General features: G+C 38.5%; 2 protein-coding genes across 2 annotated transcripts; both read left to right on the top strand.

Annotated features, from left to right (window-relative positions):
- The first annotated feature begins 365 nt into the window (after positions 1–365).
- On the top strand, positions 366–9,136 carry LOC108504099 (ovalbumin-like). The gene is made up of 9 exons (XM_017828724.1): positions 366–427; positions 1,801–1,926; positions 3,593–3,777; positions 4,350–4,400; positions 4,988–5,116; positions 5,814–5,931; positions 6,583–6,725; positions 6,903–7,058; positions 8,076–9,136. The coding sequence occupies exons 3-9, from the start codon at positions 3,610–3,612 to the stop codon at positions 8,469–8,471; spliced, it is 1,161 nt and encodes a 386-aa protein (XP_017684213.1). The 5' UTR covers positions 366–427; positions 1,801–1,926; positions 3,593–3,609; the 3' UTR covers positions 8,472–9,136.
- A 9,611-nt stretch (positions 9,137–18,747) lies between these two features.
- LOC108504094 (serpin B10-like) lies at positions 18,748–26,715 on the top strand. The gene is made up of 8 exons (XM_017828719.1): positions 18,748–18,856; positions 19,961–20,138; positions 21,427–21,540; positions 23,184–23,318; positions 23,695–23,812; positions 24,177–24,319; positions 24,858–25,013; positions 25,827–26,715. Exons 2-8 carry the CDS (start codon positions 19,971–19,973, stop codon positions 26,229–26,231), a joined length of 1,239 nt encoding a protein of 412 aa, XP_017684208.1. The 5' UTR covers positions 18,748–18,856; positions 19,961–19,970; the 3' UTR covers positions 26,232–26,715.
- The last annotated feature ends 311 nt before the right edge of the window (positions 26,716–27,026 follow it).

Here is a 27,026-nt window from a genome sequence, read left to right on the forward strand (position 1 = left end):
AAAGAATCACAGAATATCTCAACTTGAAAGGGATCATCAAGTCCACCTCTGCAGGACTACCTGTATATAAACCATATGACTGCAGGCATCATCCAGACACTGTAAAGTATCTGGAAGCATCCCTTTAAGGCTAGATGTCTTCTCCAGCATCTGACTGTTTGGTAAACAGTTCCTTGCCTTGGTGAGAGGTAAAACCATCCTCCTTTTCCTTGTTACGTCACTAGGATATCACAGTGTGTCAGGATCATCTGGTCTACATTGATCTGTATATTAACAAACAGATATGAAGAGCCAAGTAGAATAAATGTACACAACTTGTTACTGGTGTTTGATAGAACAGATGGTGTAGATTTTTGATTGACAACGCACCTGCAAGACTCATTCTCCATTCCTTTTCTCCATTCACATACCAATATATATTTTATAGGTAAGGATAATGTTTTTTTTGAGGAGCACTTCTATCATCACAAAAAGCAGATGAGTTTTTTATGCCTTCTTAAAGGTTGAAACAGAAGCAGTAGGTCTGACTTAAAAAAAAAGTAAGAATTATTCTGTGCTTAAGTATAGATATGTATCTGCCAACCTACCTGTGGGGAAAAAAAAAACCAACCCCAAACTAAACCAAAACACTTAGCTGATACCTATGGAGTGGAGATCTAATGAAAAATAACACTTCCACTACAATCTTGTCTTGTTTAAGCCCTCAGATTGCCTTGGTGATAACAACTCTGCTATCAAGGAGAATGTAGATTTCTACACCATGTTTATTTTTACAAAATAAATCAAACTGAGACAAAGAACACTGCACTGCTTAAACTTTTGACAGCAGTACAGGAGCCTACCTCTTCTTAACAGGGATCACAGTCATGTCCCATATGTTGGAAAGACTTATGTCATACAGACTTTGGGATTTTCCCTCCTCCTTTTTTTAAAATCACATAGTACTTTACAGAGGTCAAAATGGTTTCTTTACTGTTTGTCCCTTCTATTATTTCAATACAGAACAATAGCTTTTATAACTGAAATGTTTTTATAATTGAAATATATTTGCTATTGTATATTATGATTGTCCCACGGAGCATGAACACTCCTCTAGCTGGATTTCACAGTTCCTCTGTCCTCTGTCAGGCCATTAAGTTACTCTTTGAAGATCTGAGAGAGACACTGTAAGTGTATACTACAAACACACTTGGATATTTTTACTTTGTCGAAAGCTATGTTTTGCTATTAAAGCCCTGAGAATAAACTAGTTTGCTATAAAACCACAATCACTAAAAGATTTTTTTAAACATCCCAGCTTTTCAAAGAAAATGGGCCTGTTTTTAACTTTCATCTTAACTGGTTTTCTCACATGCACCCTTCTTTAGTTCCCCAGTTTTGTTAGTAGACTAATAGGCCAAGACCTGTTCTCCTTTTCTTCTGTTTGGCATGACTTGGGTGCATTTTGTGCATTCAGAAAGGATTAATTGATAGAGAGTTCTGGTCTGTAACTACAACCAGAATAACAATTTGACTAATTATTGACAGGTTGACTAATAACTGCTAATTATGTGCTCCACCACTAAGCTGTTCACATTTTTTGTTTTTACTGCCATCCCAGTACCTAGTTGCAAATGAGGCTTTAAGGAACATGAGCATTATTTCCCAGTTTTTTCTTCAGCCTAATGGTACTGATGTACTGATGGAAAGCCCTGTTGTATAGAATAAAAAACTAATATTTGCTCTCCCTTCAATCAAAAACAAACCCACTGAAACAAAAAAACTGACCTAATACCATTAAATTATTTTTATGGTGTCAAGGATCAAACTTCTGAAAGGCAGCAGTGGGTGGCTCATAATTCAGACTGTATAAATTCCCAAGGGCTCAGCCAGTATGTCTACATACAGCTGGAAAGCTGTATTACTACTGGTGTTGAAACTCAAAAGGTAAGTATTTCTCTAGGAAAATTTACTTTCTTACTATATTATTTCAGGATTATGGCTAAACTGAAAAAGAGAGTAAATATTGTTCTGTGTTTCATATCTTTACTCTAGAAAGCATTTTTCAGGACAGAATATTTACATGATAGTCTCTACAAGTCTCACTTGTGTGCATGCATTCCACAATATTTTATTATGTGTAAAATCTGAGTATCTGGGATTTTTTTTGAGATTTTTTAAAAGTTATTCATTGTGCTTCAAATATTATTTTGTGCTTAAAATATGATTTTATTTCAGAGCATCCTATCCTACCATTTGGTATCTTTTAAGTTTGATTTTGGCAGTCAAATAATAAGTTTGCTTCATTGACCTCTGGTTTCAATAGAGTGCCCTGAGAGAAAAACTGTGCCATACAGTGAATTTGATAAGTTTATTTTAGTGTGAAATTTCTCTAACAGTTGCATCCCTGGAAAATATAGCTGGTGAACACTACACGAGATAAAAAGGTGTGTGGGTGTACAGATGTACAATTCTTAAATAACCTATAAATGGGAACATGTATACAGAAAGGAAAGTGAGAGAAATATGTGTGTGAGTGTATGTGTATATCCAAGAGTACAGTCACAAAAAAACCTTGGTGGAGCTTAAGACTACAAAGATAAACTTGAGATCCCAGCATTTAGCTCCTACATAAGAGGCTGGATTTTGAAAAACAACAAACTTTCGAAATTCCTATAAATCATAAGATGGAAACTAAATCCATGCTGACCTCAGAAGCTGTGCTTTATATAAGCACAGTGGCTAGACAGGACTTATACCATCCAGCACTTTAGAGCAGCCTCAGAGAGAAACAAACATAAAGCTTTTGCTGGTCTATGTCACAAACAAATATTCATTTAATTGTGCTGAATGACTGTACACATAGCTATTTTGTCATATCTGCCTTTCTCTTTTACCTGAATGCCACTAACACAATTTAATTTCTCAGGAAGGTTATAGTGTAGTAATATTTAAGCAAAGCAAGCTGTATCTGAAAGCACAATAGGATGAAACACAAATTTTGAGCATCAGTCTTGCTCCTAGACTTTGTACCTTAGACAAATTATATCGCCTATCCATACTTCCATTACTAAAACAAAGGTAAAGCTACAGGCCTTTGAAGATCTACTGACAGTAAGTACTGTGAAACAAATAGATATTTTACTGCACTTACTTTTAAAAAACAAAAATAGCCATCCAACCTCTGATTTTACTTATATCTGTCCAAAATTAGAGCAAGTCTAACGTAATTTGCACTTAAATTTCCAGCTTTGCAAGTATATCAGAGGTAATATTTTCTTGTTTTCATCAAAGCTACTACAAAGTACTAAGGAATTCTAGCCTTCAGTGAATTAAATAAGTACAGGCAACTCTTGTTTTACTGCTTTGAAAAGGTAAACAGCCTTAAGACCTCTGAGGAACTGTTACAAAAAGGCAATGATACAAATGTAAAAAGAAACAGATTTATGAATTCAGAGTTTCTAACATTCATGACAGGTGAGAATAACAGTAGGCATGTTACCACAGAATGATTTCAAAACCATTTGTTTATATTTCCTTGCTCGAAAACTGCTATTAAACCTGCTGTGTTTGTATGCTATGCCATTACATTGTTATTGTACTTCTGCTCTAGACAATACTGGTTTCACAATGGGCTCCATTGGTCCACTAAGCGTGGAGTTTTGTTGTGATGTATTCAAGGAGCTAAGAATCCAGCATCCCCGGGAGAACATCTTCTACTCCCCTGTGACCATCATTTCAGCTCTGTCCATGGTCTACCTAGGTGCAAGAGATAACACCAAGGCTCAGATAGAAAAGGTGAGGCTACAATTAAGGATTTAAACCCTCCTGCTGCTCAACAGCACTTAATGATATAGCATCCCTTGCATAAATCAGAGGCTAAAAAATGTAGATCCAGAGTTATCAAAATCTGTGGTCACCTCAAACTCACAGATTTAAATTTTAACATTGTTAGCAACAGGATTCTCAAAGACAACAACACATTGTAGTGGTCCTTTATTTGGAGCAAGGAGAGGTGAAAATCTCTAGGGAAAGAGCCAAAATATCTCCAGACTGAGAAGTGTTTAATGTATTTCCTACAGCTCTCACTACTTCCATAGAGAGTAGCTGGCTTGTTACCTAGAAGAAATTGGTATTATTGATAGCACACACTGGAGCTGATTCCTAGTTGTTCAATAGAAAAAACATCATCCACACAGGCAACAGCAGGCATGGCTATTCACAGATGGTACAGATGGATTGCACTTTTTGAGTCATCCTGCTTCTCAGTTAGCCAATACATTTGCTTCAAATCTTATGTGTTAATATCAGTTGCATAACCTTTTTCTTGTCATACCTGTTATTTCAACTACTGTTATTCTCAATTACAGGCTGTTCACTTCGATAAAATCCCAGGATTTGGAGAGAGTATTGAATCTCAGGTACAGAAAAAATTCATCTCCTTCTCTGTGTCCCTTTCTCCTGGGAGCAAAAACTATCAGATAAAACAGTCTCTTGGCAGTTCAAACCCTTCTCCAGCGAGCAGTTAGTGCTCTGCATCCAGCATTTGGGGGAACACTACATTCATAAGAACAGAGAAGGCAGGTAACTGAGGATTCAGAACAAGCATAAAATGAAACCCATTACCATAATATTGGGCAAATACGGCAAAATTACAGATATTTATATGATAAGGCAAGGTAGCCGGATGTTACTGGATTAATGGGACTGGTTGGGAATGGAGGAAAGCTTATCTGATCTGCTGGAGCTACACTACTGTAGCAGGTAATTAAGAGTCCCCCTGAGAAAGCTATGAGGAAATTACAGTTAGAAACCCAGCACGGAATTGTACATATTACAAAAACACTATATCATCATAGTTATAGCAACCAGGCTCAGGATAAACAGTTTTACAAGCAGAAGTGTCTGAACTACTCTACTCCTTTCATATAGCATATAAAACCCACTAATTATTAAAACTAGGATAACATCATCTGTCTTTTTATTTGTGTTCCTGTCAACGATGCAGTGCGGCACATCTCTGAGCATCCACACTTCACTTAAAGACATATTCACCCAAATCACCAAACCAAGTGACAATTATACAGTTGGCATTGCCAGCAGACTTTATGCTGAAGAGAAGTACCCAATCCTGCCGGTGAGTTGCTCTAAGATCTGATCTGAATATATTTTCACGTCAAAGCTGTACCTTTCTGTAATGCAAAAAGCACTGTCAGAAGTCTAGGTTCTGCAAAAGAAATTTTCTTCCATGTAGAAGAAAGGATTCATGACTTCTCTCTATCACAGCCATAACCCTTGACAGTCTTGAGAAAAAATGTGGCTAGTGAAAAAGATGTTTGTACATTTTTTTGTGCAAAGTATCATAACAATCCAATCAAGTCAAAGTATAATTAATAAAGGTAATTTTTGTTGGTAAAAGTTAACTCCAACTGTTTTCTCAGCTTGAAAAAAACCCTGAAAAATAACTTCAGATTCTCAAAAATATTCCAATGTTTTCCACTGAAAGGAACATTTACTTTGAAATTAGAAGGAAATACCATTGAAAAATAAAAATTTTAAAAGTGGGAAAAATGGAAAAAAATCCATACTTAACTGAAATGAATGCCATTTTCTAACCAAACTAAATTCCAGAAAATATTTTTTAAAAATGTGGGCAGATACTCTTGCTTGAAACAATGAATGTAAAATCTTAAGATGCTTATGAACTAGAATAACGGCTTACTGATTAGCCTTAACAAGCAGATTATTAACATCTGCTAATTTCATTCTTGCATTTTACATTTGCAAAATGCTTTGACGTTCTGCTCTGAAAATGGCATATTCTTCCTTTGCAGGAATACTTACAATGTATTAAGGAACTGTATAAGGGAGGCTTGGAACCTATCAACTTTCAAACAGCTGCAGAACAAGCCAGAGAGCTCATAAATTCCTGGGTTGAAAGTCAGACAAATGGTAAGAGGAAGCCAACTATCAGCATAGGTAGTTGTCACTATGTTTGAATAGCATATAAGAAGGAGAAAAAAACTCTAAAACCTCTCCCTCTGCTCCTTCTCCTGGATAATAGATCAGTTCCCAATATAGAACTATCATTTAATGAATATTTTTTCCTCAGACATAGCATTTTAGAAGGCTCTCTTTATCTGTAGGTGCTTTGTGGATATGTAATACTTCCAGTCTTGATAAAAGGGACAGCACTAAAATATGCTTTGTACACATTGACAAGTGGTTTGACACTAATGTTTCAACTTTGGTTTGAAGCAAAAAGTATTAAATGTTTGATTTGGAAACCATCCTGGGATAAAAGGTTCCAATAGTTCCTCCCATTGTCACAAAATATACTCATTTTGTAACAGGTAGATCTCTGGGTTTTATACCCCTCACTATAACTCATTATAGTGAGGAAAAATACAGCCATTGCCAACAGCAGTGAGCAAATCAACCATGGAAGTACAAGATAACAGCTACAAAACCAAAACAATGTCCCTGCCCTACACTCTTCTCTCCACAAAATCTTTACCCTTCATTTAATGTTGTGATTGCCAAGTAAGGTGTGTTATACACAGGTATGTTACACATGTTCTCTTTTCCTCTGTATGCTTACAGGAATGATCAAAAATATCCTTCAGCCAAGCTCTGTGAATCCAGAGACTGATATGGTCCTTGTCAATGCCATTTACTTCAAAGGACTGTGGGAGAAAGCATTTAAGGATGAAGACATCCAGACAGTGCCATTCAGAATTACTGAGGTATGTGTGCATAGATCACCTTAAAGGTGTCATCTTCTAGAATTTATGAAGGGAGTAGACAAGCTGTTATATATCCTTCCTGAACAGGAGCAATTAGCATTTTAAACCATAAGCAGACATTTCTACACTTTAAGAATGATCTTTGTGAAAACTGTATTATCTTATTTGGTTTTGCAGCAAGAAAGCAAACCCGTGCAGATGATGTTCCAGATTGGTTCATTTAGAGTAGCAGAGATTACTTCTGAGAAAATTAGGATCCTGGAGCTTCCATATGCCAGTGGGCAGCTGAGCCTGTGGGTGCTGTTGCCTGATGACATCTCTGGCCTGGAGCAGGTATGACCCTGGCAGTTGGGTTTCAGAAAACCATAAAAATGGTGAAATTTAGGTGCTGAAAAGCTCTTCATGATAAAGTTGTCTTAAAGCACAGATCTAAATACTGGCAACATGGGATTGTTGCATAGAAGCATGCAGCTGTCTCAGTGGTCCTCCATTAGTTTGTGATGAGCATGGATTGCTTAAGGAACTGCTATAGTGGGTTAACTATTTGTCACTGCAGAACACATTCTTCTCAGATAAGCAGCTGTTACGCCAGCAGCTTGAACTCCAAAGGTTTTATATCTCCATTCCTGCACACTGATGACCTTCCTGCGAAATTCATGTTAGCTTGACTATTCATAATTATTACTTGGTTTGACAGCATTCAACATGCTTCCTTCATACCTTCAAAAATTAAGGTATCTAAAAACTGAATATGAGGAGTACTGGAATGGTTAAAGCAGTTTCAGAAAGCAAAATGTGTATGACATACTATTGTTGATATGAACAGAATACAGTCATGGGATATTGCCATTAGGAGGACTGCAGTTTGAATAGGAAAAGTGATGTAATAAATCAGAGTTCATTGAATTGACTTTACACTAACTCAAAGAATTTAAATTATAAAAAAAAGAGGCATTTGAACACAGCTACATTTCTTCAGTAATAAATGATCGTTCAGCTATTAGTAATAATCTACCATCAAAACCTTGTTACTTCACAGTCTTAAATGTAGATAGAGCTTATAAGTACAGAATGATTTTTGGAATATATTTCTAAAGAAAAGAAGATAAATAGGCAAGACCTTTGGTGAAATTTGCTGAGTAACCATTTCATTAAGAAAATTAATTGGCAGTGAGCCTATTAAAGAAATAGAAACAGGACAGCAAAGCAAGNGACATATTAATCTGCATACACCTAGAAAACACTATGACAAGAGCAGTTAGTTTAAGAGAAAAATCCCATAAACAGTTCTACATTGCCACAAAAGTTGTCCTGTCATCCCAGAGGTCTAATTTTCTTGTCTTCTTGCAGCTTGAGACTGCAATCACCTTTGAAAATCTCAAGGAGTGGACCAGTTCTACTAAGATGGAAGAAAGGAAAATTAAAGTTTATCTCCCTCGCATGAAGATTGAGGAAAAATATAACCTTACATCTGTATTAACGTCCTTGGGTATCACTGACCTATTCAGCTCATCAGCCAATCTCTCTGGTATCTCTTCAGCAGAGAGCCTGAAGGTGTCTTCAGCCTTCCATGAGGCGTCTGTGGAAATCTATGAAGCAGGCAGTAAGGTGGTAGGCTCAACAGGAGCTGAGGTGGAAGATACAAGTGTCTCTGAAGAGTTTAGGGCTGACCACCCTTTCCTTTTCTTGATCAAGCACAACCCAAGCAACAGCATCTTCTTCTTTGGCAGATGCTTTTCACCTTAAAGATAGGGAAGCTGAAAGAGTTTCTGTCTCTCATAGCAAGACCCAAAATGCTGCATTATCAAGGGTAAAAAGAAACACATACTCTCTCTTTCATCCATATTTTCTAAAACCAGAAGGCTTTATTAAAAAAAAAAGAAAAAAAAAGAAGTTAGGGCAGAGAAATTATGCCATGAAAACAGAGGCCCTTTGCCTTTCCTTCCTGCAGAGGAAGGATTACTTACTTGTGTATGAAGAGTTAATGGAATGAAAATTGGACCCAAAGAAAGCATGAGCATGAACAGAGATGTTTCTGGTGCAAGTTAACAATAATAGTGCCGAATCATCACACTGAGAAAACAACCCACTTTATCAGCTGAAGATTTATGGGGGGAAAAAAAATGCATCCTTCTAATTAAGCCAGGTTTCTCTATGAACAAATTTTGTGGTGACTTCTCTGCAATAGTCACTGGAAAGTTCCCAGATTAAACTCTAAACTATCATACCAGTAGTTATGGTTGGTACCATACTTACTCTGACAAAGCAATTGATTTTATTTTCTGCTCCTGATCCTGCAAGGCTCTTCCTCACTTTCTGAAGATCCATTATAGGAATCTTATAATTCATATTTCTCCTTAAATCTTTTTGGCTTAATCATCATGACCAAATATGGCAGGGTGCTGTTCAAATTTTCTCCATGTATGCATATATAATGGGTCTTGCAGATGTACTCTTTTGCTCCTTTTATCATAATAAAAACATGTTTAAGCAAATGCATTTCATTTGGAGTATTTCAAGTGCACCTGGGATAGGATAATCCTTATTATGCTTACAAGTTGGGGGACAAGAGGCTGGAGAACAGCCCTGTAGGAAGAGATCTGGAAGTTTGGTTTGATAGAAAGTAGAATATGAGTCAGCAGTGCCCTGGAAGCCAAAAGGGCCAACCACGTCCTGGGGTGCATCAGGCAAAGCATCATGGGCCAGTCGAGGGAGGTGATTGTTCTGTTCTACGTTGAACTGGTTGTGTGTGGCCACACCTCAAGTACTGTGTGCAGTTTTGGGTGCCTCAATGTAAGAACATCACACTAACAGAGTGTGTACAGGGGAGGATGACCAAGATGGTGAAATCTCTCGAGGGCAAGAGTTACAAGGAGTGGCTGAGGTCATTTGGCTTGTTCACCTTGGAGAAGAGAAGGCTGAGAGGTGACCTCATCACAGACTATGACTTCCTCAATGGGGGAAGGAAGAGGTGTTGATCTCTCTCTGGTGACCAGTGGGGGCATGAAAATATGAAATGAAGCTGCATCAGGGGAAGTTTAGATTGGACATCAGGAAAAGTTTCTTCACCCAGAGGATGGTTGGTCACTGTAACAGTCTTTCCAAGAAGTGGTCATGGTACAATGCCTCTAAGAGTTCAAGAAGCATCTGGACAATGCTCTTAGTCATATGGTTTATTTATAGGTAGTCCTGCGAGGAACAGGGCGTTGGTTCCTTCCAACTTGAGATATTCTATGTTTCTATGATTCTTTTATCAGAATTTGTTCACTGATTTCAGAGAAGTGAGGAATGAGAGGCTGTCCTAACTCTGGGCTACAATATTGATGCAATATTGATAAGCAGTGTGGAAGACAGCTGGATATGTGCAGAATCTACATGCCACTGAGACCACAGCACTGCCTCAGAGAGTCCAGGGGAATGGGAAATGGAAAGGAGTTTTTCAGTTATCTTTGTGGCTGGTTTGTAAAACTTTACGGGCTTTTATTTAGTAACTGAAGAGAATAATCATGCTAAGAGACATGACATTTATGGCAAGTTAGTTTTTCTCCAGAATTAATTATTCTTCTCTTTGTCACTGAAGCAAGAAGGGAAACAGAACTGTGAGGAACTGTCACAGAGAAGTACCAGAAGAGTGAAAGAGAAAGGTTTTGGAAAATGCAGTTACTGCAAGAAGGTTATGCTCTTTCCTGATCCCAGTATGTACAGCATAGCATCAGTGCTGGGTGGTCTGTGGTGGAATGTTTTTTCACTTCCACCAGACAGTATTTTGCTTGTTCTACTTGTTTTAGCTTTCCCCCTTCATCCTCCAAGATAACACATACTTTGGCAGGACCTAGGGGCATGACTTGCTGGGAGCAAACACGGTCTTGCAAAAGAAGGAAGATAACATGACACCACCTTCACTAGTGCGTAAATAGTTTAAATATTTTCCTTCACTTTCCTTTATCTTAGTTGATTGCTTGCCAAGAGATAACAAATGGGGAAATTTATTGCAAGAGAGCTAACAATGTGTTTACTATTGACCTGGAGTTTCTGTTGATCTCCACTTAGAAATAGGGCACCTAAATTCCTTAGGACACTTACTTTCAGCAGATTTGTTCTAAAACTGCATTATTTTCAGGCTGTTGTAGTTCTTATCAATTAAAACATACTTCTTCACAAACAGAAGACACAAAGAAGTACATTTGCTCCTGTATGTAGACAAATAGTTTCAGTGCTGTCTCCTGATTTCTGTTGACTTCTCCTGCCAGCACAGCAACAAGCAGCCATATTCTTGTCCTCCATAGTCACTTCCTTAACCAGCTGTGCAGTCTGTCCATCCCTAATACACAAAAATAAAATAAATAAATATCCCCTTCCAAAAAAAACAACCCAAAAACAAAACCAAAAAAAGAAATATGCATTCCCAGTCCCATATTTTCAGAGACTGAAAACTTTGAAACCATTTTGGGACTTGGCAAATCACAATCCTAGTAAGGAATGGATGCTGGAGTTCTCAGATCTTAAAGAAATATCTGTCTAACCACTAAAATTTTCAACAGCCTTTCATACCTGAGGTACTGTAGCTTCTGTATTAAGAAGTACCTAAAGTACAGGACTATAAAGGAACAAGCCTGGACCTAATGTCAAGTTGTATGCCAGATATCAGGCCCCCATTGTCCACCATGGAACAAATCCTCTCCTTTGTGCCAACAGATGAGGCTATAGCTTCTTCTCTCCATCCTCAAAGAAGCAAAAACTAGGACCATGTCACAAAGACTTCAGCCTTCTGCTGTGTCATGAAGATTGCCCTCTCATTTACCCCCAGTATTTCTTTCAGCTCAAGTATGGAAGAAGGCTCATACTCACAGCTTTAGGCTCCATCTTTAGAGGCTTTTACTGCTCTACCACTACACCCCATATATATTTGCAATTTCACACATGCAAAGACACAAAATTAATTCAAAGGATTAGTGAGTTGTGCAGATATAAGACCACACTTGCTTGCTTTCCTGTGGTCTTACAATGGGAAGATAATTCCACAGAGATGACAGAAAGTGATCTTGGGGCCTTACTGTTTATTCCAGTACTAATTCTTCTAATACGTAAGAATGAAAGTAATATTACTCAGCTGAACAAAGTCAGTTATTTGCAAAAACTGGTGTCCTGAAGTTCATAGAGTTAGAGAACAATTTGGGTTGGAATAGGAGGCTAACAGTCATCTGGTCTTAACTTCAAAGACACACCAGGTTGCTAAGGGCCCTTCCCAGCAAAATTTTGCATATCTTTAAGTTTGGAGATTCCACAATGTTCTGACTAATTTAATTTTAAACATACACATAAATATCACTATTGTATAAGAGGTGTCATCTATCTAACCAGCTTAGCTTTCTATCACCAAATCAGAGTTGGACATGTGTGTGAATGAGTCCCACCAATTCCTTCATTTTGATTCTCCCCTGCTGAGTCCAAAAAGCTCTCATTGTTTTCCCTCACTTTTACCCTCTTGTAGCCAATATAGAATGTCTCTGAAAATCCCTAGGAGTGTTTAGTCACTCTGTGAACAGCAAATTCCTAGCATGGTTAACAGTGCTTAGGAGCAAAAGTGAGATAATAGACAGTTTCGTGCTGCACATTTTTAGTCCCAGTAGCATAATTTATACTTTATCTCCATTTTATTCTACGTGGATTAGCAGTGAGATATCATTTGCACCTGGCCTCTCTTTCCTCACTGTTACAGTATTAAACATCACAAGATACAGAGTTTAATACCATATAGTCCAACTGTCTTGAGACAGGAACAAATGCTCTCACTTGCATTCTACTCCCAGGAAAAGAAATTGTTCCAAATTAATTTTATGTTTTTATTTCTTCAATTTATTAATAATTTTCCTACTTTTTCTAAATGTTAGAAATAGCATGCCTCACTCTAAAATCATTGCAGGCAAACAATGAAATTCTATTAGTGGCATCTTCAGAACAGGAACAGGTTCCCGGAGGTGAGCAAATCCTTACAGTGGAAGGCTGACTTAGTCACACAGGTAAAATTCCAGTGTTGTGGGTCTGACAAGAGGCCAGGATGGAGTGGGAGAATAGTGAGATGTCAGTGTTTTTGTAAGGTAGGGATTTAAAAGTCAACAAAGGAGGCAGAGGAGGAATCACTGAACTTTACAGAGCTGTGTGTAGGAGTAGTTCCTCTTTCCTCTTCCCTCTTTTCTCTTTCATTCTGCCTCATTTCCCTTGGATGTAGTTCATTAACCACTTTCCCCAAGGCACTGACTATCCCCACCCTCACCATGACCTCCTTTTTCCTCCTTGCCCTTCAGCAATCTTCTTTGGGCAGTAAGGGAAGACGGCAGGGCTGGGGTCAAGACTTGTTTCTAAGACGAGAAATGTCAGGGAGAGGAAGAAAGTGGGAGGAGAGTGTTACTGCTCCTGCTGCCTTGAGGGATCATCTGCCATGCAATTATGCTGTGTCAGCTACAGAGTCCAAGCTGCTTCTCAGCTGCATCTGCAGGAGGTGGGGTGAGGGCCCATTCCTCCAGCCACAAGCAGAGAGAAATTGCTCTGCCTCTCCTTACATGTCCTCTGTTAACTTTCCATTTCTCCTGCTAACTTTCCTTAGCCTGATGTTGCTTCTGTACCATTGAATTCAAATTATTCTTCACCTATGTCTTGGTCAGTCTATGTTCCCAGACAACAACCACATAAGCAAGGGATACTAAGAAAGATAAAGAATATTAAGGAAGATAAAGCCCAAGGTCTAGAAAAGGAACAGAGATAGATCAAGAAGAAAATAAAGCCTAAAGCAGATGGAAGGGACAACTGCACTAGTTTTAAACTGTGCAGAGAGAGTTCTGCTTTTGGCTTTGAAAGATCTAAAAAAGCCACAAATACCAGTCCAAAAGATAATGGAGCCATGAAGCTCTGCATGCAGCTGAATTACAAATGGAAAGGACCACTCCAAAGAGTTTGGAAATGCTTTGGTAAAGAAGTGCAGATAATCATCAGGATAGTTTAAAAGAAGGTCTTCAGTGCAATACCCTGCAAGTTCACACTTTTGCAAGCCTCAAGAAAGGTTGAGGAACAAAATGAAAACTTGCCACCTTATTTTACCAGAGAGCAGAAACGAACATGAGATCATCTTGTCTTACTTGTCATTATCATGTCATTAATTGCCCCTTGGTCACTATTTCTAAAAGCTTGCTAACTTGAACCACATAAAAGGATGTCAGGTCTCAAGAGTCTGAGATCCTTTGTGCGACAGGCAGTGAATGAGAGAGATGGAAAGATGGAAGAATCTTGCAATGGCAAAGGCATTGATAAGACATGTTCAAGTGATGCTAATGACACTCCAGCTCACTGAAGGTCCTTGTCAGTCTGAGGGGGAAATTCCATTCCAAGCCCCTCTCTTTGGGATTACTCTCTTCCATGACAAAGCATTACTGCCTTTGTATGTGCACTTAACCAGATAGTTCAGATCAGTTCCAAGATTAGCCTAAAAGGCATGAAACTGAAGGGCCAGCAAGTGCCAAACAAGTCAGTGAATAGCTGAGATTTCCTCTACACTTCCTTAAGTGAGTAATGGGAAAATTCTCCTGATAAAAATTCCTAAAAATACCAACTGCCTTGGGAAAATCCTGGTTGTTTTGCCAAGCAAGAATATCTACAGTCAAGCTGTATGAAAAAAAGAGCAAATGTTTAAATGGGTTTCTTAAAAGAGAGTCCTTCCTCTATTCTGTGTTCTTGCACATCAGCACAAGGCTCCGGTTTAGAAATGTGTTTTGAAGACACATCAACTTGATATTCACATTCTTCATCCCATAACTTGGCATATCTTGCACTATTGAACTGAAACAGGAAGCAGGGATCAGCTTTCTGATTCAGTAGTTGTGCAGCTGACATATAGTTACACCCTTTGAGAGATTTCTTCGGAAAAATGACAAGTTTCAGCTGAAGTGCACACAAGCCACATATACATCATTACTCATAATGCAGCACTGTGCATCATGATTGAGAAATTCAGGCCACTCTTTCTACTTTTGATGTCACTGCTACCTGGGATACTTTTAAAATGCTCACCACCTGAGTCACTCAAAGGAAAACTGCACCCTTGCACATGTGAAAACAGCGTGCCTATTCATTAACAGATAAACTCTCTCTCTTCAGATATAGAGATCAGTCCTTTCTCAGAAGTGTTGCGCTTCTTAACAGAGCAGAATTTCTCAGGACAAACATTACCTTTATTAATTACAGTGTCTAAGCTAAAGCATGTAGAAGTAATAATGAAGTATGGTGAATTGTGCCAAATTCCACCACACCTTTGCTTTTGGCAGATGTGGAGCAAAACGCCTCAATAATATCTATACAAGAACCTCACCACACCCTTTGGAAACTCATATGGTTTTAAATAGTGTTAGAGTATGTCAGCAAGGATTGTTTGGCAAGGGAAGGCTTGCAAATTTTCTAGTAGGAGGCACACAAAAGATCACTATCTACTCTCTTTCAAAATAAAGACACGTGTATTGACAACCAAAGCTTTAAAGAGAGAAAAGATACTCAAAGAATGAATCTTTTTTAAACTTAAAAACTATTTGAAATTTCAGGTTGATTCAAACTTATTATCCTACATATAATTCCGTTAGAGCACAACCCAAAATCTGTTACAATCAGCCTAGGTGATACATATAGGGGGTTTTTTTCAGTTGACAGTATTAGGAAAAGCTCATGCCATGCTCTCAATAACACCACAACTGAGGCATCACACAAAAAAGAGTCCTTCTTAGCACTGAAAAGTTTATGTTTCTAGTCATAGAATCATAGAATATACTGAGTTGGAAAGAACACATCGGGAACATCGAGTCCAGCTCCTGGTCCTGCACAGAACACCTCAAGAATCACACCATGTGCCTGAGAGCATTGTCCAAACGCTTCTTGAACTCAGACAGGCTTGGGGCTCTGACCACTTCCCTGGGGACTCTGTCGCCTTGTGAGGGGAAGAGGAGGGGCAGGCACCGATCTCTTCATCTGATTCTATGATTCTATGATTGGTACCTGCCCCTCTGCTTCTCCTCACGAGGAAATTGTAACTGCAATGAGGTCTTCCCTCAGTCTCCTCTTCTCCAGGCTGAACAGACCAGGTGACCTCAGCCACCCCTCACATGGCTTCCCCTCCAGACCCTTCACCATTCTCATGGCCCTACTTTGGATGCTCTCTAATAGCTTTATGTCTTTTTTGTACTGTGGTGGCCAAAACTGCATACAGTACTCCAGGTAAGGCCGCATCAGTGCAGAGTAGAGCACTTAGCACTCTTACTATTTCTTCATATTCTGTGCCCCTCCTTACAGTTTTTAATCACACAGAGATTTTTTTTTTAAAAAATTACATCAGACCTCCAAAGATATTCAAATCTTCTCAGATTTCAAAATCCTTTTCCTCTTCATGCTTCTTGTATCTCCTAAAGTCCTTTTAAAGGTTTGGGGATATTTAAAATCCTTTCATATTTAAAATCTACTAGCCTGCTCTGGCTCAGTAAAAACTTGAACAGAGTGCTCAGTTGGCTGAATTAGAAACTCTTCTCTTCCAAGTAAATAAACAGTGCTTATACTGGTAAAAACACTTGAGGATGTCAGGAAAACTGAATAGCTTTCCTTCAAACAACTCTTTTTCTTTTGATCTTCCCTGAAATTTAGAACATGTTAATTTTGAATTAAAAGAGATTTCCAAGAGCTGTACAGAGTTGATAGCTAAAATAAGCTACCAATGAGTATGAAAACCAGTCATGGAAAGTTGTATCCTAAAAATCCTGTGGGAGAGGAGAAGCTACTATTTTTCTGCAACAGCAAGTCTTTCTTTCAAGACCCTCAAGAACCTTCACAGAATCACAGAATAATGTTCTGTTCAGACATCAAACATATCACCTACTCCTGAACCCAGATGCTAATGAACAGAGCAACACACTGTGCAGGAAAGTCAAAATGACGTGTGCAAAGTTACTCTGAAACTGGAGGAAAAAAAAATGCCTTTAAAAGGCTGAGATCTGGCCAGGGCACTGATACCCTGCCAATATTTGTTCTAACCAGATGGAAACATGAATGACTGCAGTGAAAGGCCCCACAGGTTTACTTCCCACAGGAAGGGCACTATTAACACAAATATAAGTCCTCTAGTGTACTGCTGTGTTGACTTAGTAAAGAGTGGGAGTGAGAGTACCGCTGCTACTGAGTCAGCAGTAGCACCATTCAAAGAGTCGTGTCCTCTGGTGATACTAACTTAAAAGGATATTAGAAAACATTATCAACCCATCATATGGATTTAGCATATTTTGTCCTTTGAGATGAGTATAATTCTAGTTATTCAGTATGCTATTTTTATTTTTATTTCTTAACTACCAGCTAAAGAAGTGTTCTAAAAAGGTGGCTTTAAAACCTTGTGCAAAGGTACAAGCCTCTCATTCAGTCTAACTGTGCACTTCTGTGTAAATAGAACACCTCAGTCACTTCTTGTAAGGCAGCAAGCAGTATCACAGTGTAGAAAATTAAATTACTCTGCTTTAAAACCAGAAAATCCACAGTATTGGATTGCTCTAAGAAATGAAGTCTTTTCAGGGCATCTATCACTTGTTCAACAACATGGCTAAATTTGCAAACATTATTCAAATCATTCAAGCCTTGGAAATCACTGAACGCCAATATAAACAGATTACAGCTTTCCCAGGTGTAATGGAACAATTAATTATGCAGTGAGTATCTCTCCTACACTATGCTGCTGTCTAGAAAACCTAACAGATGCATCTAATTACAACTCACACTGAAACATGCTCCTTATGTGTTGCTACAATTTTAAAAGACCCGAGGGGTAGGAAAACATCCAATTAAAGTAATGTGGCACCTCACAGGTAGGAAAGCAACTTTAACAAAGCTTTCCTTTCCCAATTATATTGATGCAGAAGGTTCACCATTGGCAGGGAATTGGCAGCTGCGCACCCATATGCCCTACACCAAATTTTGCAGGTATTTCCATAGTTCATTCCTCATTACAGGATCCTCCATTACAGCTGCTGACCTACAACACAAGTCCACGTTTAACCTATGCTCATAGACAGCAGGTCAGAAGAAAGCTCCAAAGGTAGCTTGTGCCAAGGAGAGAGACCTTGTGAGTCCTGCTCGATGTCGAGGAGGCAGCCCTGGAAAGCAACTCCTATCCAGGTTTTCAAGGTGGAGTTTTCAACAATGCAGAGAGGTAAAAAATGAAATAAAGGGCAAGGGTAGGATTACATAGGATGCTTTGGTTAGGGGTCAGAGTGGGGATGGACGGCTACAGGAAGGACAATGGAGGAAGGGACAGCATGATTGCAAGGAAAATCAGGAAAGGAGATATTTTTGTAGCCAAGGAAAGATGAAATGGAAAAAAAATAAGGAATAGATCTCTGTTGTGCTACATCAGTCAAACAGCTTTCAGATTAGGTGGGGAAACAGAAATGAAGTCTAATTTAAGACCCACATTAGATTCTAGTGATGTTGCCACTGACAGTACAAGCAAGGGTCTCATGCCTGTCTCTTAACCTTGCCTATCTCACAGGGGCAGAATTCCCCTGGTTGTACAGTCTTAAAATCCTTCAAGATTAGCAAAACCCATTTTTCCAAAACTGAAACCCACCAGGAATGACCAATTCTTTCTGAGAAGGAAAAGGATAACAGAAAAACTCACACATAAGAAGTCACTCCCTTTTTTTTTTTTGTCTGTCTGTTTCTCAGAGATAAATTCTTTAGACAAATCATAAAAAAAGTAGGTCAGGAACTGCCTTTTTTTAAACTCTCCAAACCACAAAAGAAAGGCTCTTCAAAGTAGTGTGGGTTCAAGTTGTTACTAGCCTGTTGCCACAGAAGTGTTTATAGAAATACTTATGTAGTCAGTTTTGTAAAGTTCTTGTGTGGTATCATTCTTACCATCACTTCACATCCTACTCTGAGATGATTCAGCTCTTCCACAGGGATGTGGGCTACAGCGCAGAACACATTGCCCAGTCATGAGTCATAAGAACCTTTGCAGAACCGGCCAGGCACACTATAAATTCACCCTACCCTTCATGTGAACTGCAGAAACCTTGGAGACACCTGGAGCAGCAGTGTTTCTTCCTGTACAGAACAAGGTACTGTAATGATTTCTAGATACCATTTATTTCACACATTCTTGGATGATGTTGCTTTGTTGACAAATGCATAGCAAAAAAGGAAACAGGGATCTGAATTGGAAACCATCTAATACTGGGGAAAGTAATTAACTAAGATTGCACAGGCATAGTCTAGAAGGTGGAAGTCTTAAAAATATACAGGAAGAGCAATTTATTGTTCAGAGTTCTATAATTTCTAGGGCTCATTGACTAGCATATATATCATAGCAGAGTAAGAACCACAATGTTTGCTTAAGTCAGCTAATTTGTTCTTGTGCTCTTTAGTGCTTAGAATTATCAGATCAGCTCCTGGTATGCAAACTACTTTGGGGACAAACTGTCTTTATTCTAAGGCCATCCTATACCAACCAGAAAATCTCCTAGTCCCTGTCTAGAGCTCTTAGCTAAACCTGAAAGACAAATGACAAATAGCAGCATTCGTGGGCTACTGAATACGGAAACTTTGTCCTGCAGAAGTACTGGGAAGCTAGGATCTGGGCTACCACTGTAAGACAGAGCTCAGGACACTTTTGAAAGTCAAAAAGGTAATTCAGGATGCTTAGCATGCAACAGTTGGGGCGGTGCTTCCTCAAGCATAGGAAGGAATTTTTTGTCCTCACCTAAATGAATAATTTGACTCTATTGTTACCAGAGTATTTGTTCACTACAGCAATGAGCATCAAAACGCTCTTGCACAAACTGAAGCATAAAATTTGTCATAAGGGAGAGCTTCTCCATATTTTCTAGTCCAGGCACTGGTGAGTAACGTTATCAACTGTTACTCCAAGTAGCTGTAAAGGACAGTGCAGCAAATGGTCATCAAATAGGAAACAAGATTGGAGGCTGGTTTATCCCTAAAAATGATGGCTAGTGCCATCAGTGAAATATGGACATGGACATGGGCAGGACATGCTAAACTTTATATGATTTTATTATAGTTAATCCTCCTCATTCTTCGTATAGATAATTTTAGAAAGCCTTTAAATCACAAAAAGAAGTTCAAAAAGTAAAGAGAAACTTGCAGACACATAGCAGTCATAATTAGTCGCTTGTTAATAGCATATTTTCTCCCTTTCTTTGCAGCTTCAGAACAATGGATGCTTTAAATAAAGCAAACACAAGCTTTGCTCTTGACTTTTTCAAACAGCAGTGTCAGGAGGATGGTGACAAGAATATTTTGTTCTCCCCTTTAAGTATTTCATCTGCCCTGGCTACGGTTTATTTGGGAGCCAGAGGTAACACTGCAGATCAAATGGCAAAGGTGAGTGTGGCCTTCAAAAAGTAGATGTCTGAAAGGGTAGGTCTCTTGGAATAATGTCCTCCATGACAGAATTTTACTGTGATGGAACAGAGGAAAGCCATATATGTGTAGAGTTTTGATTAGAGTGATTTTTCTACTTATGCCAGCTCCCATTTTACCCCTGATGCGCTTTGCAATGAATAGACCAGTTCTCCACTTGTGCAGATCAACTCTACTCTAGCCTCTGCAAATAGGACCCTAAGAAATGACAGAAGTGGCACTGGTGCCATTGTCACCTTTTAAATTTCACCAGCAGAAACAAGGGATTTTTATCCCAAAGCTCAGTAACTTGAGCACTCACCAGGGAATAGGAGATTTGGATTCTTCTTCTACTCTGCCACAGAAAATTCTCATCTCATATCTCATCTCATTGGAAATGACTGCACAGAAAAGGACTCTCCCTTATAGTTATTATAAGTTTTACACTTTGCTAAACATAAATCCACATCTCCAAGATTAGAGAAGAAACAAGTTGAGACTACAACCCTTTCTTTAGGATGTATTTTTTATTGGCAAAATCACTGACTGAATTCACTAAGTTGCACTTGTTCAAAGCTCATGGTTTCAGCATGTGACAGCAATGACAGCCCCAATGCACGGTTACCTAACACCTAATGCAGTTACCTACCTCCTATCGTAGGAGGTGATCCTTATGAATTTGCATCTGCTAAGGCAGAAGTTGTCCCACCTGCTAGGGCAGTAATGTAACTCCTGATATATAGGAAAAAAGAGAGCCAGTAGGGTAAAAAAGGAAAGGAGTGATCTCCTGTTAGGATGAAGGAAAAACAAAACAAAAGGCACAGCTCTTCTCAAAAATGTTCCAAGGTTGATCGTGCCCCTTTGTAGCCTGGGTAAGGTGAACAAGACCAGAGAAAGGGATTTAAGGCATGAAACTGCCTGCACAATTTTCAGGCTTTCTAACACATATGCACGCTCCATTTAGACTTCTGTTTTGATAGGCTCCATCTGGAGATAATTGTCTCTTCCTAAGACATAATTCCAAGCAGGCAGATTTCTCTATAAAGACTAGGTATGTAAGAGTTTTGCACTGCAGCCCTCAGCTTAGTGTACACAAGCCATTTTGTACACATGAGCCTCAAGACTTAATCAAAGATTTTATATTCAGAAAGGCCTGAATAAAATCTGAGCTTGACTCTCTTCATTACCAGTTCCCATGACATCACTGAAATTTTTAACAGAAACGGCAAATTTTCTATTGATCCATTTATTATTGCTTTTTCCACTACAGGTACTTCACTTTAACAAAGTTGAAGGAGCCAAAAACGTCACCACAACCATAAGAATGCAAGTCTATTCTAGAACAGAAGACAGTCTATCAAATCGACGTGCATGTTTCCAGAAGGTACCTCACCCAAGATAGTGATCGAGCTGTGGGCATGGTCACATCTTTTCTTGCTAGTATTTTCCTTCCACATTTGCATTTGCTTACGTTTGCCTTCCTCAGATTTAGTGTACACAATTAATTGGTACAACATCCTGTGATACCTTCACCTAATGCAACATTTATTACATGCTTCCCCTTTTTAGGCAGAATTGCAAAAACTAATCTCAAATTTGCAAAATTTAACATTTGAGGTTATCATTCTCTATCAATAGGTCTCTTGTTCTTTCTCTCTTAGCTTTGAGGGCAGATTTCTTTCCCAAATTATTACTGTTCAAAAGCTAGCACACTTCCTACCTCAGAGAGCTAATCCCAAGGATTAGCTACCTTCCACACATTTGATTGCATCATTAAGACAATAAAACCAAAACATTAACTTTTCCAAGATACCTATGCTTGATATTCAGAAATTAGTCTCCATTTCAATTGAGCAGTTAACAAAATAAATTTACATATTGGGATTTCCCGAAGTAGACCAGTTGCCTGCAATAAATCTTAGAGAGATGAGAATAATTATATTCCTGAAATATTTCTTTGCCATACTGGCAGGCATCTTGTCCCAAAGTATATGTAATTGAACATAGCAGAGAAACACAGAAAGGCAAATGTAATCCTTCTGAGGAAAAAAAGCTCTTTTTCCTTGCTGACAATTTAACCAGGGTGGTGTCAAGCTCTTCTCCTTGCTCTTTCCCATCATCCTTATTTGTTGTAGGAGTGAGCCATTTCCCTGCAGTCTGCCCACAAAACCCCAACTCCTTTGAGTTTTGATGAGTGGCCACTTGGTTCTCCATCCCATGGCCAAATCCCGTGGTGGGAAGATTTATTTTAGGGGTTATGTCAACATCTCATTGGCACTGCATGAACAGGAGAGGGGTTGTTGCTCATGAGTAATGCTTGTCCTAATTGTAAGAATTACAGAGTGCTATGTACAGCCCTATGTGTAGTGCTACAGGTTTGAACAGTTTAGAGATTTAAATCTGAGATTTAATCTGTTCATGCCTCTGATTCTGAATCAATAACAAGGTGAATACACGTGCAGACTTTTAGGTTACTAATTCACAGTTTATCTTCCTTGAGCTCATTTGAGAGTCTGAGCCAACATTCATTTAATCCTGTTGTTACTTTAATACAAATAACCTACTGCAATTACTGAAACATTAAGAAAACCCAACAAAACAAAATAAAAAAAACCGAACAAACCACAAAATTTTAAGAGAGAGATTAAGAAATTAAGGGCAAACCTTCCATGTAACACCCTTGACTTTCATAAATGAAAGGAGTGACAGAGCCAAATCTTTATGCATTGTTTAACAATTATTCTCTCTCATTTTCTGGATATCCTAAGTTTTATAATCTTCACTTATAAATCCTTAAATATTTTACATAGTTTAGGCTCTTAAGACTTGCATTGTGTACCATATCTGCCTGCAACTTTAAAATTATTCTTTTAATACTGACAAGTTTAGAGTACCTCTTCTGTTGTGATACAGGTAACAGATCACCTGAAGAGAAATACTTTACTTGGAGCTGTATGAAAGAAAAAATGGTGAATTTTTAACTATTTTACACAACAAATGAATAACATTTTTTTTTCTTTATTCAAGAAAGAAATTGGTAAATCAGATAATATCCATACTGGATTTAAAGCACTAAACTTTGAAATCAATCAACCTACTGAAAATTACCTGCTTAAAAGTGTCAACCAGTTATATGGAGAAAAATCATTGCCTTTCAGTAAGGTAAGCCTTTTATTCAGATAATGCAGTGCCAGTTAACCTTCATAATCTCTCTATGACAATATAAACCACATACTTTTAAATATTTTCACTACATTTGCAAATCGTGTTATTATCCTTGACATAAGTGATTTCTATGAGACTTTTCCTGAGACTTTGGACACTAAAATTTTAGTTTTATGGGATGTGTATCTAATCTAAGAATCATTTGCAGATGTAGTTAGACAAGAACATTTAAATTGAGCATTTCCACTAAAAAAATACATTGCTCCTTTGACAAAACACTATGCTTTTGTCCATGCAATTTTTATCTCTGGCTGTAGTAGCACTCATATTGTAAAAGAACAAGCCTAATACCAGTGTCTCTCTTGCACTGTAGGAATACTTACACTTGGCCAAGAAATATTACAATGCAGAGCCACAATCAGTTGACTTTGTGGGAGCAGCAGATGAAATCAGAATAGAGATCAATTCCAATGTTGAACAACAGACTGAAGGTAAGTTCCAGCCTCTCCTTTCCAAATCAAAAAGAAGCCATTTTGCTTTCTCTGTACCCAAGGGGCCGATGGCAGGTAAACAATTAACCTCAGAAAGGTAAATCAGATCACTTTTCCTAAAGTACTCATCTAGTTACAAGGCCTTACTAAAATTAGTGTCCTCCATCTGAATGTGGGAGAAATATGGCTTGTTCTTCTTTGTAATTCAAGATTAGCCCAATATATTTGCGAATAATCTCAAAATAGATGGGTGCTATGGCAGCATTTACAATTTCCCTGGCTTATAACCACAGAAACTGTGCCAACACTTGCACTGAAACAGTAAAAGTACACAGATGTGTGAATGTCCTTCTATTTTCTCTAGGTAAAATCCAAAATCTTCTGCCTCCTGGATCCATAGATTCACTCACCAGGCTAGTCCTGATAAATGCACTCTACTTCAAAGGAAATTGGGCAACAAAGTTTGAAGCTGAAGCTACCAGGCAAAGGCCTTTCAGAATAAACACGGTATGGGAATATGCTGCCCTCTATGTTACATTGCAGATGGAGAAAACTGAAAGAGAAATTCCTGTCACACTTTAAATCCACACGGCATAATAGTTACTTCATTTAAAGCATACAGTATATTTTCTTCACCACACCTTCAGCACTAAGGCTGCACACACATAGTAGGCCCTGAGCCACAAGTAAAATTGTCAGAAGCTGACTTGAAAAAAGCTTCCATTCTCTCATAGCAGGAAAAACAAAGAGGTGAACAAAACTGTATGGGTTAGTTCTTTACATATTTATTTTTAACCATACAACAAATCAGAGTGAAATACAGCTTCCCATAATGGGAGTCATCTGAGACAGCTTAGATAGCTTATCAAGTGCCTTTCCAGAAGACCAGGGGTCCTCTGAAGATCCTATGTCCTAGCCATAAGAATATCTCAGATACACTGGGCAGCTTGCAGAGTAAATACAATAATCATCCACTGTGCTGTTTTAACTCAGTCCTTTAGTGTTCAGAGTACAAATGGAAACCATTTAATTTGATTTGTTGCAGCATACAACTAAACCAGTGCCGATGATGCACCTGAGTGACAAATTTAACTTAAGCTACGTAGAATCAGTCCAGGCTGATGTTCTTGAGCTTCCGTACGTCAATAATGACCTCAGCATGTTTATCCTGCTACCAAGTGACCTCACCGGCTTACAAAAGGTAAAACAACTGAGAACATAAATCATCTGAGAAAATAAGAGTTTCATTAACTTACTTACTTTATGCATGTGTGAGGTAAAAGACCAGGCTGCAGTCATGTTTCTAGGAAGGAGGGCACTGATCAGGCTCAAGGTAAAGCAAATCTCAAATTTGGTCTAGTACTGTGAACCTGAATGTCTTGAAGCTCAGACTAGATTTCTTACTCTTGGAAGCTAGCACATCTGTGCTTTCCAGTGTTGATCAGTCCTGGAAACAAGTAACCCAAACCCATAAGATTGCTCTCTTCCTGCCCAACAAAAATGAGGACAGTCCAGCCAGCCCTGCTGAGATCCACTGTCTGTACTGATTTAGACAGATATGATTTCATTCTAAAAAAAAAACCCACCAAAAATTGGGCAGCCTCTGCTACTTTTCAGGATGTCCAGAACTGATATGTATGGACACTGCCACCTTCTGTAAAAAGACTGATTATGCCTTTGGATAACAAACTCTTAAAAAATTCTCATTTATAGGGTGTTCTGTGAGAGGAAAAAAAAAAGCTCTTTTCAATAAATTCTAAAATGCAGGGAAGACAGAACTGGGAACAGAAAATCAACCTATTCTAACCCTGCTCTATTCCCTGACAATTATTGAAAACAGTTCAAATACTGCATTGACCAACCATAAGCAACACTGTTGTTTAGTCAAAAAGATTTCCAAACTGGCGTTTCCCTACTGTTTTTCTTGTACACTTATGACAGCTTGAAAAGCCCTCCATTTAAGAAAAGATAAGAACATTCTGTAATTTTCTAATTCTCTTTTTACTAACTGCAGCTGGAAAGAGAATTGACTTTTGAAAACTTGTCTTCATGGACCAACCCAGAACTAATGGAGAAAATGAAAATGGAGGTTTATCTGCCAAGGTTTACGTTGGAAGAGAAATATGACCTCAAGTCTACTTTGAGCAGGATGGGGATACAAGATGCCTTCACGGAAGGCCAAGCTGATTTCACAGGAATGTCAAAGGACGGTGATTTGTTTTTGTCACAAGTTTTTCACAAGTGTTACCTGGAAGTCAATGAAGAAGGCACAGAGGCAGCAGCTGCCAGTTCAGCAGCACTGGCATCACGAAGTCTTGGTGCTACTGTTATTTTTGTGGCAGATCACCCTTTCCTCTTCTTTATCAGGCACAACAAGACCAAGACTATCCTCTTCTTGGGAAGATTCTCTTCCCCCTAGAAACTCAACAATTACTAAACAGGTTATTGCAACAACAATACACACCAGGAAGAGTATCTCAATAGTCTGTGCACTTCTTAACTTTCCTTTACTGTTGACAAATCTCTCAATGTTAGAAGAGAGCATATATTAAAAATAACCATGAATTCATGCCTCTGGCTCATTTTCCTGTCCAAAGAACCTGAAAATGCTAGCTTTACCCTGTAAGTACCAGACTGTGCATGGAACAATATTGCTGTGTCTTTTCAGTACTTTCTGAACCAGAACTGCCACCATTCAGAACAGGTTGAGTTGATCTAAACAAGTAATTTTCAATATATGTGTTTTGGTACCTAAGAAGAAAAGAAAATCTTCCTCCAGAATGCTGCTCCATCTCCATTAGTTTCAGCTCACTATGCTGATCCCTGCAGGAGGGCTACCTCACCCACATTCTTGTCAGTTTTTTTACCAAGTTTGTGGCCTGGCAGAGCTGATAATGAAATAAACCTGCAAAATCCTCTGTGTTCCTGGTACTGATGCTTCTTTTTTTTTGCATGAAAAGAGGCTAACGCAAGTACTTTCTAATCTCTGGCCCACAGCAATTGGAAAATATTGAATAACACTATAGAACTGGAGGAAAAGAAAACCTTGAAGCCTTCTCATTTGTAATCTTCCATCCATACAATACTGTTTCCAGCCTAGCACTGCACTGCTTTGCTCTCACTTTGCTTTGCCACTTATTCGGCTGGTTTGAGGCAAGATCAAATGGGAGAATTAAGTCTAATTTAATACAAGTAATATGTACTCCCTAAGTGC

This window comes from Lepidothrix coronata, unplaced genomic scaffold, assembly GCF_001604755.1.
Source record: "Lepidothrix coronata isolate B3197 unplaced genomic scaffold, Lepidothrix_coronata-1.0 Scaffold152, whole genome shotgun sequence".
NCBI lineage: Eukaryota > Metazoa > Chordata > Aves > Passeriformes > Pipridae > Lepidothrix > Lepidothrix coronata.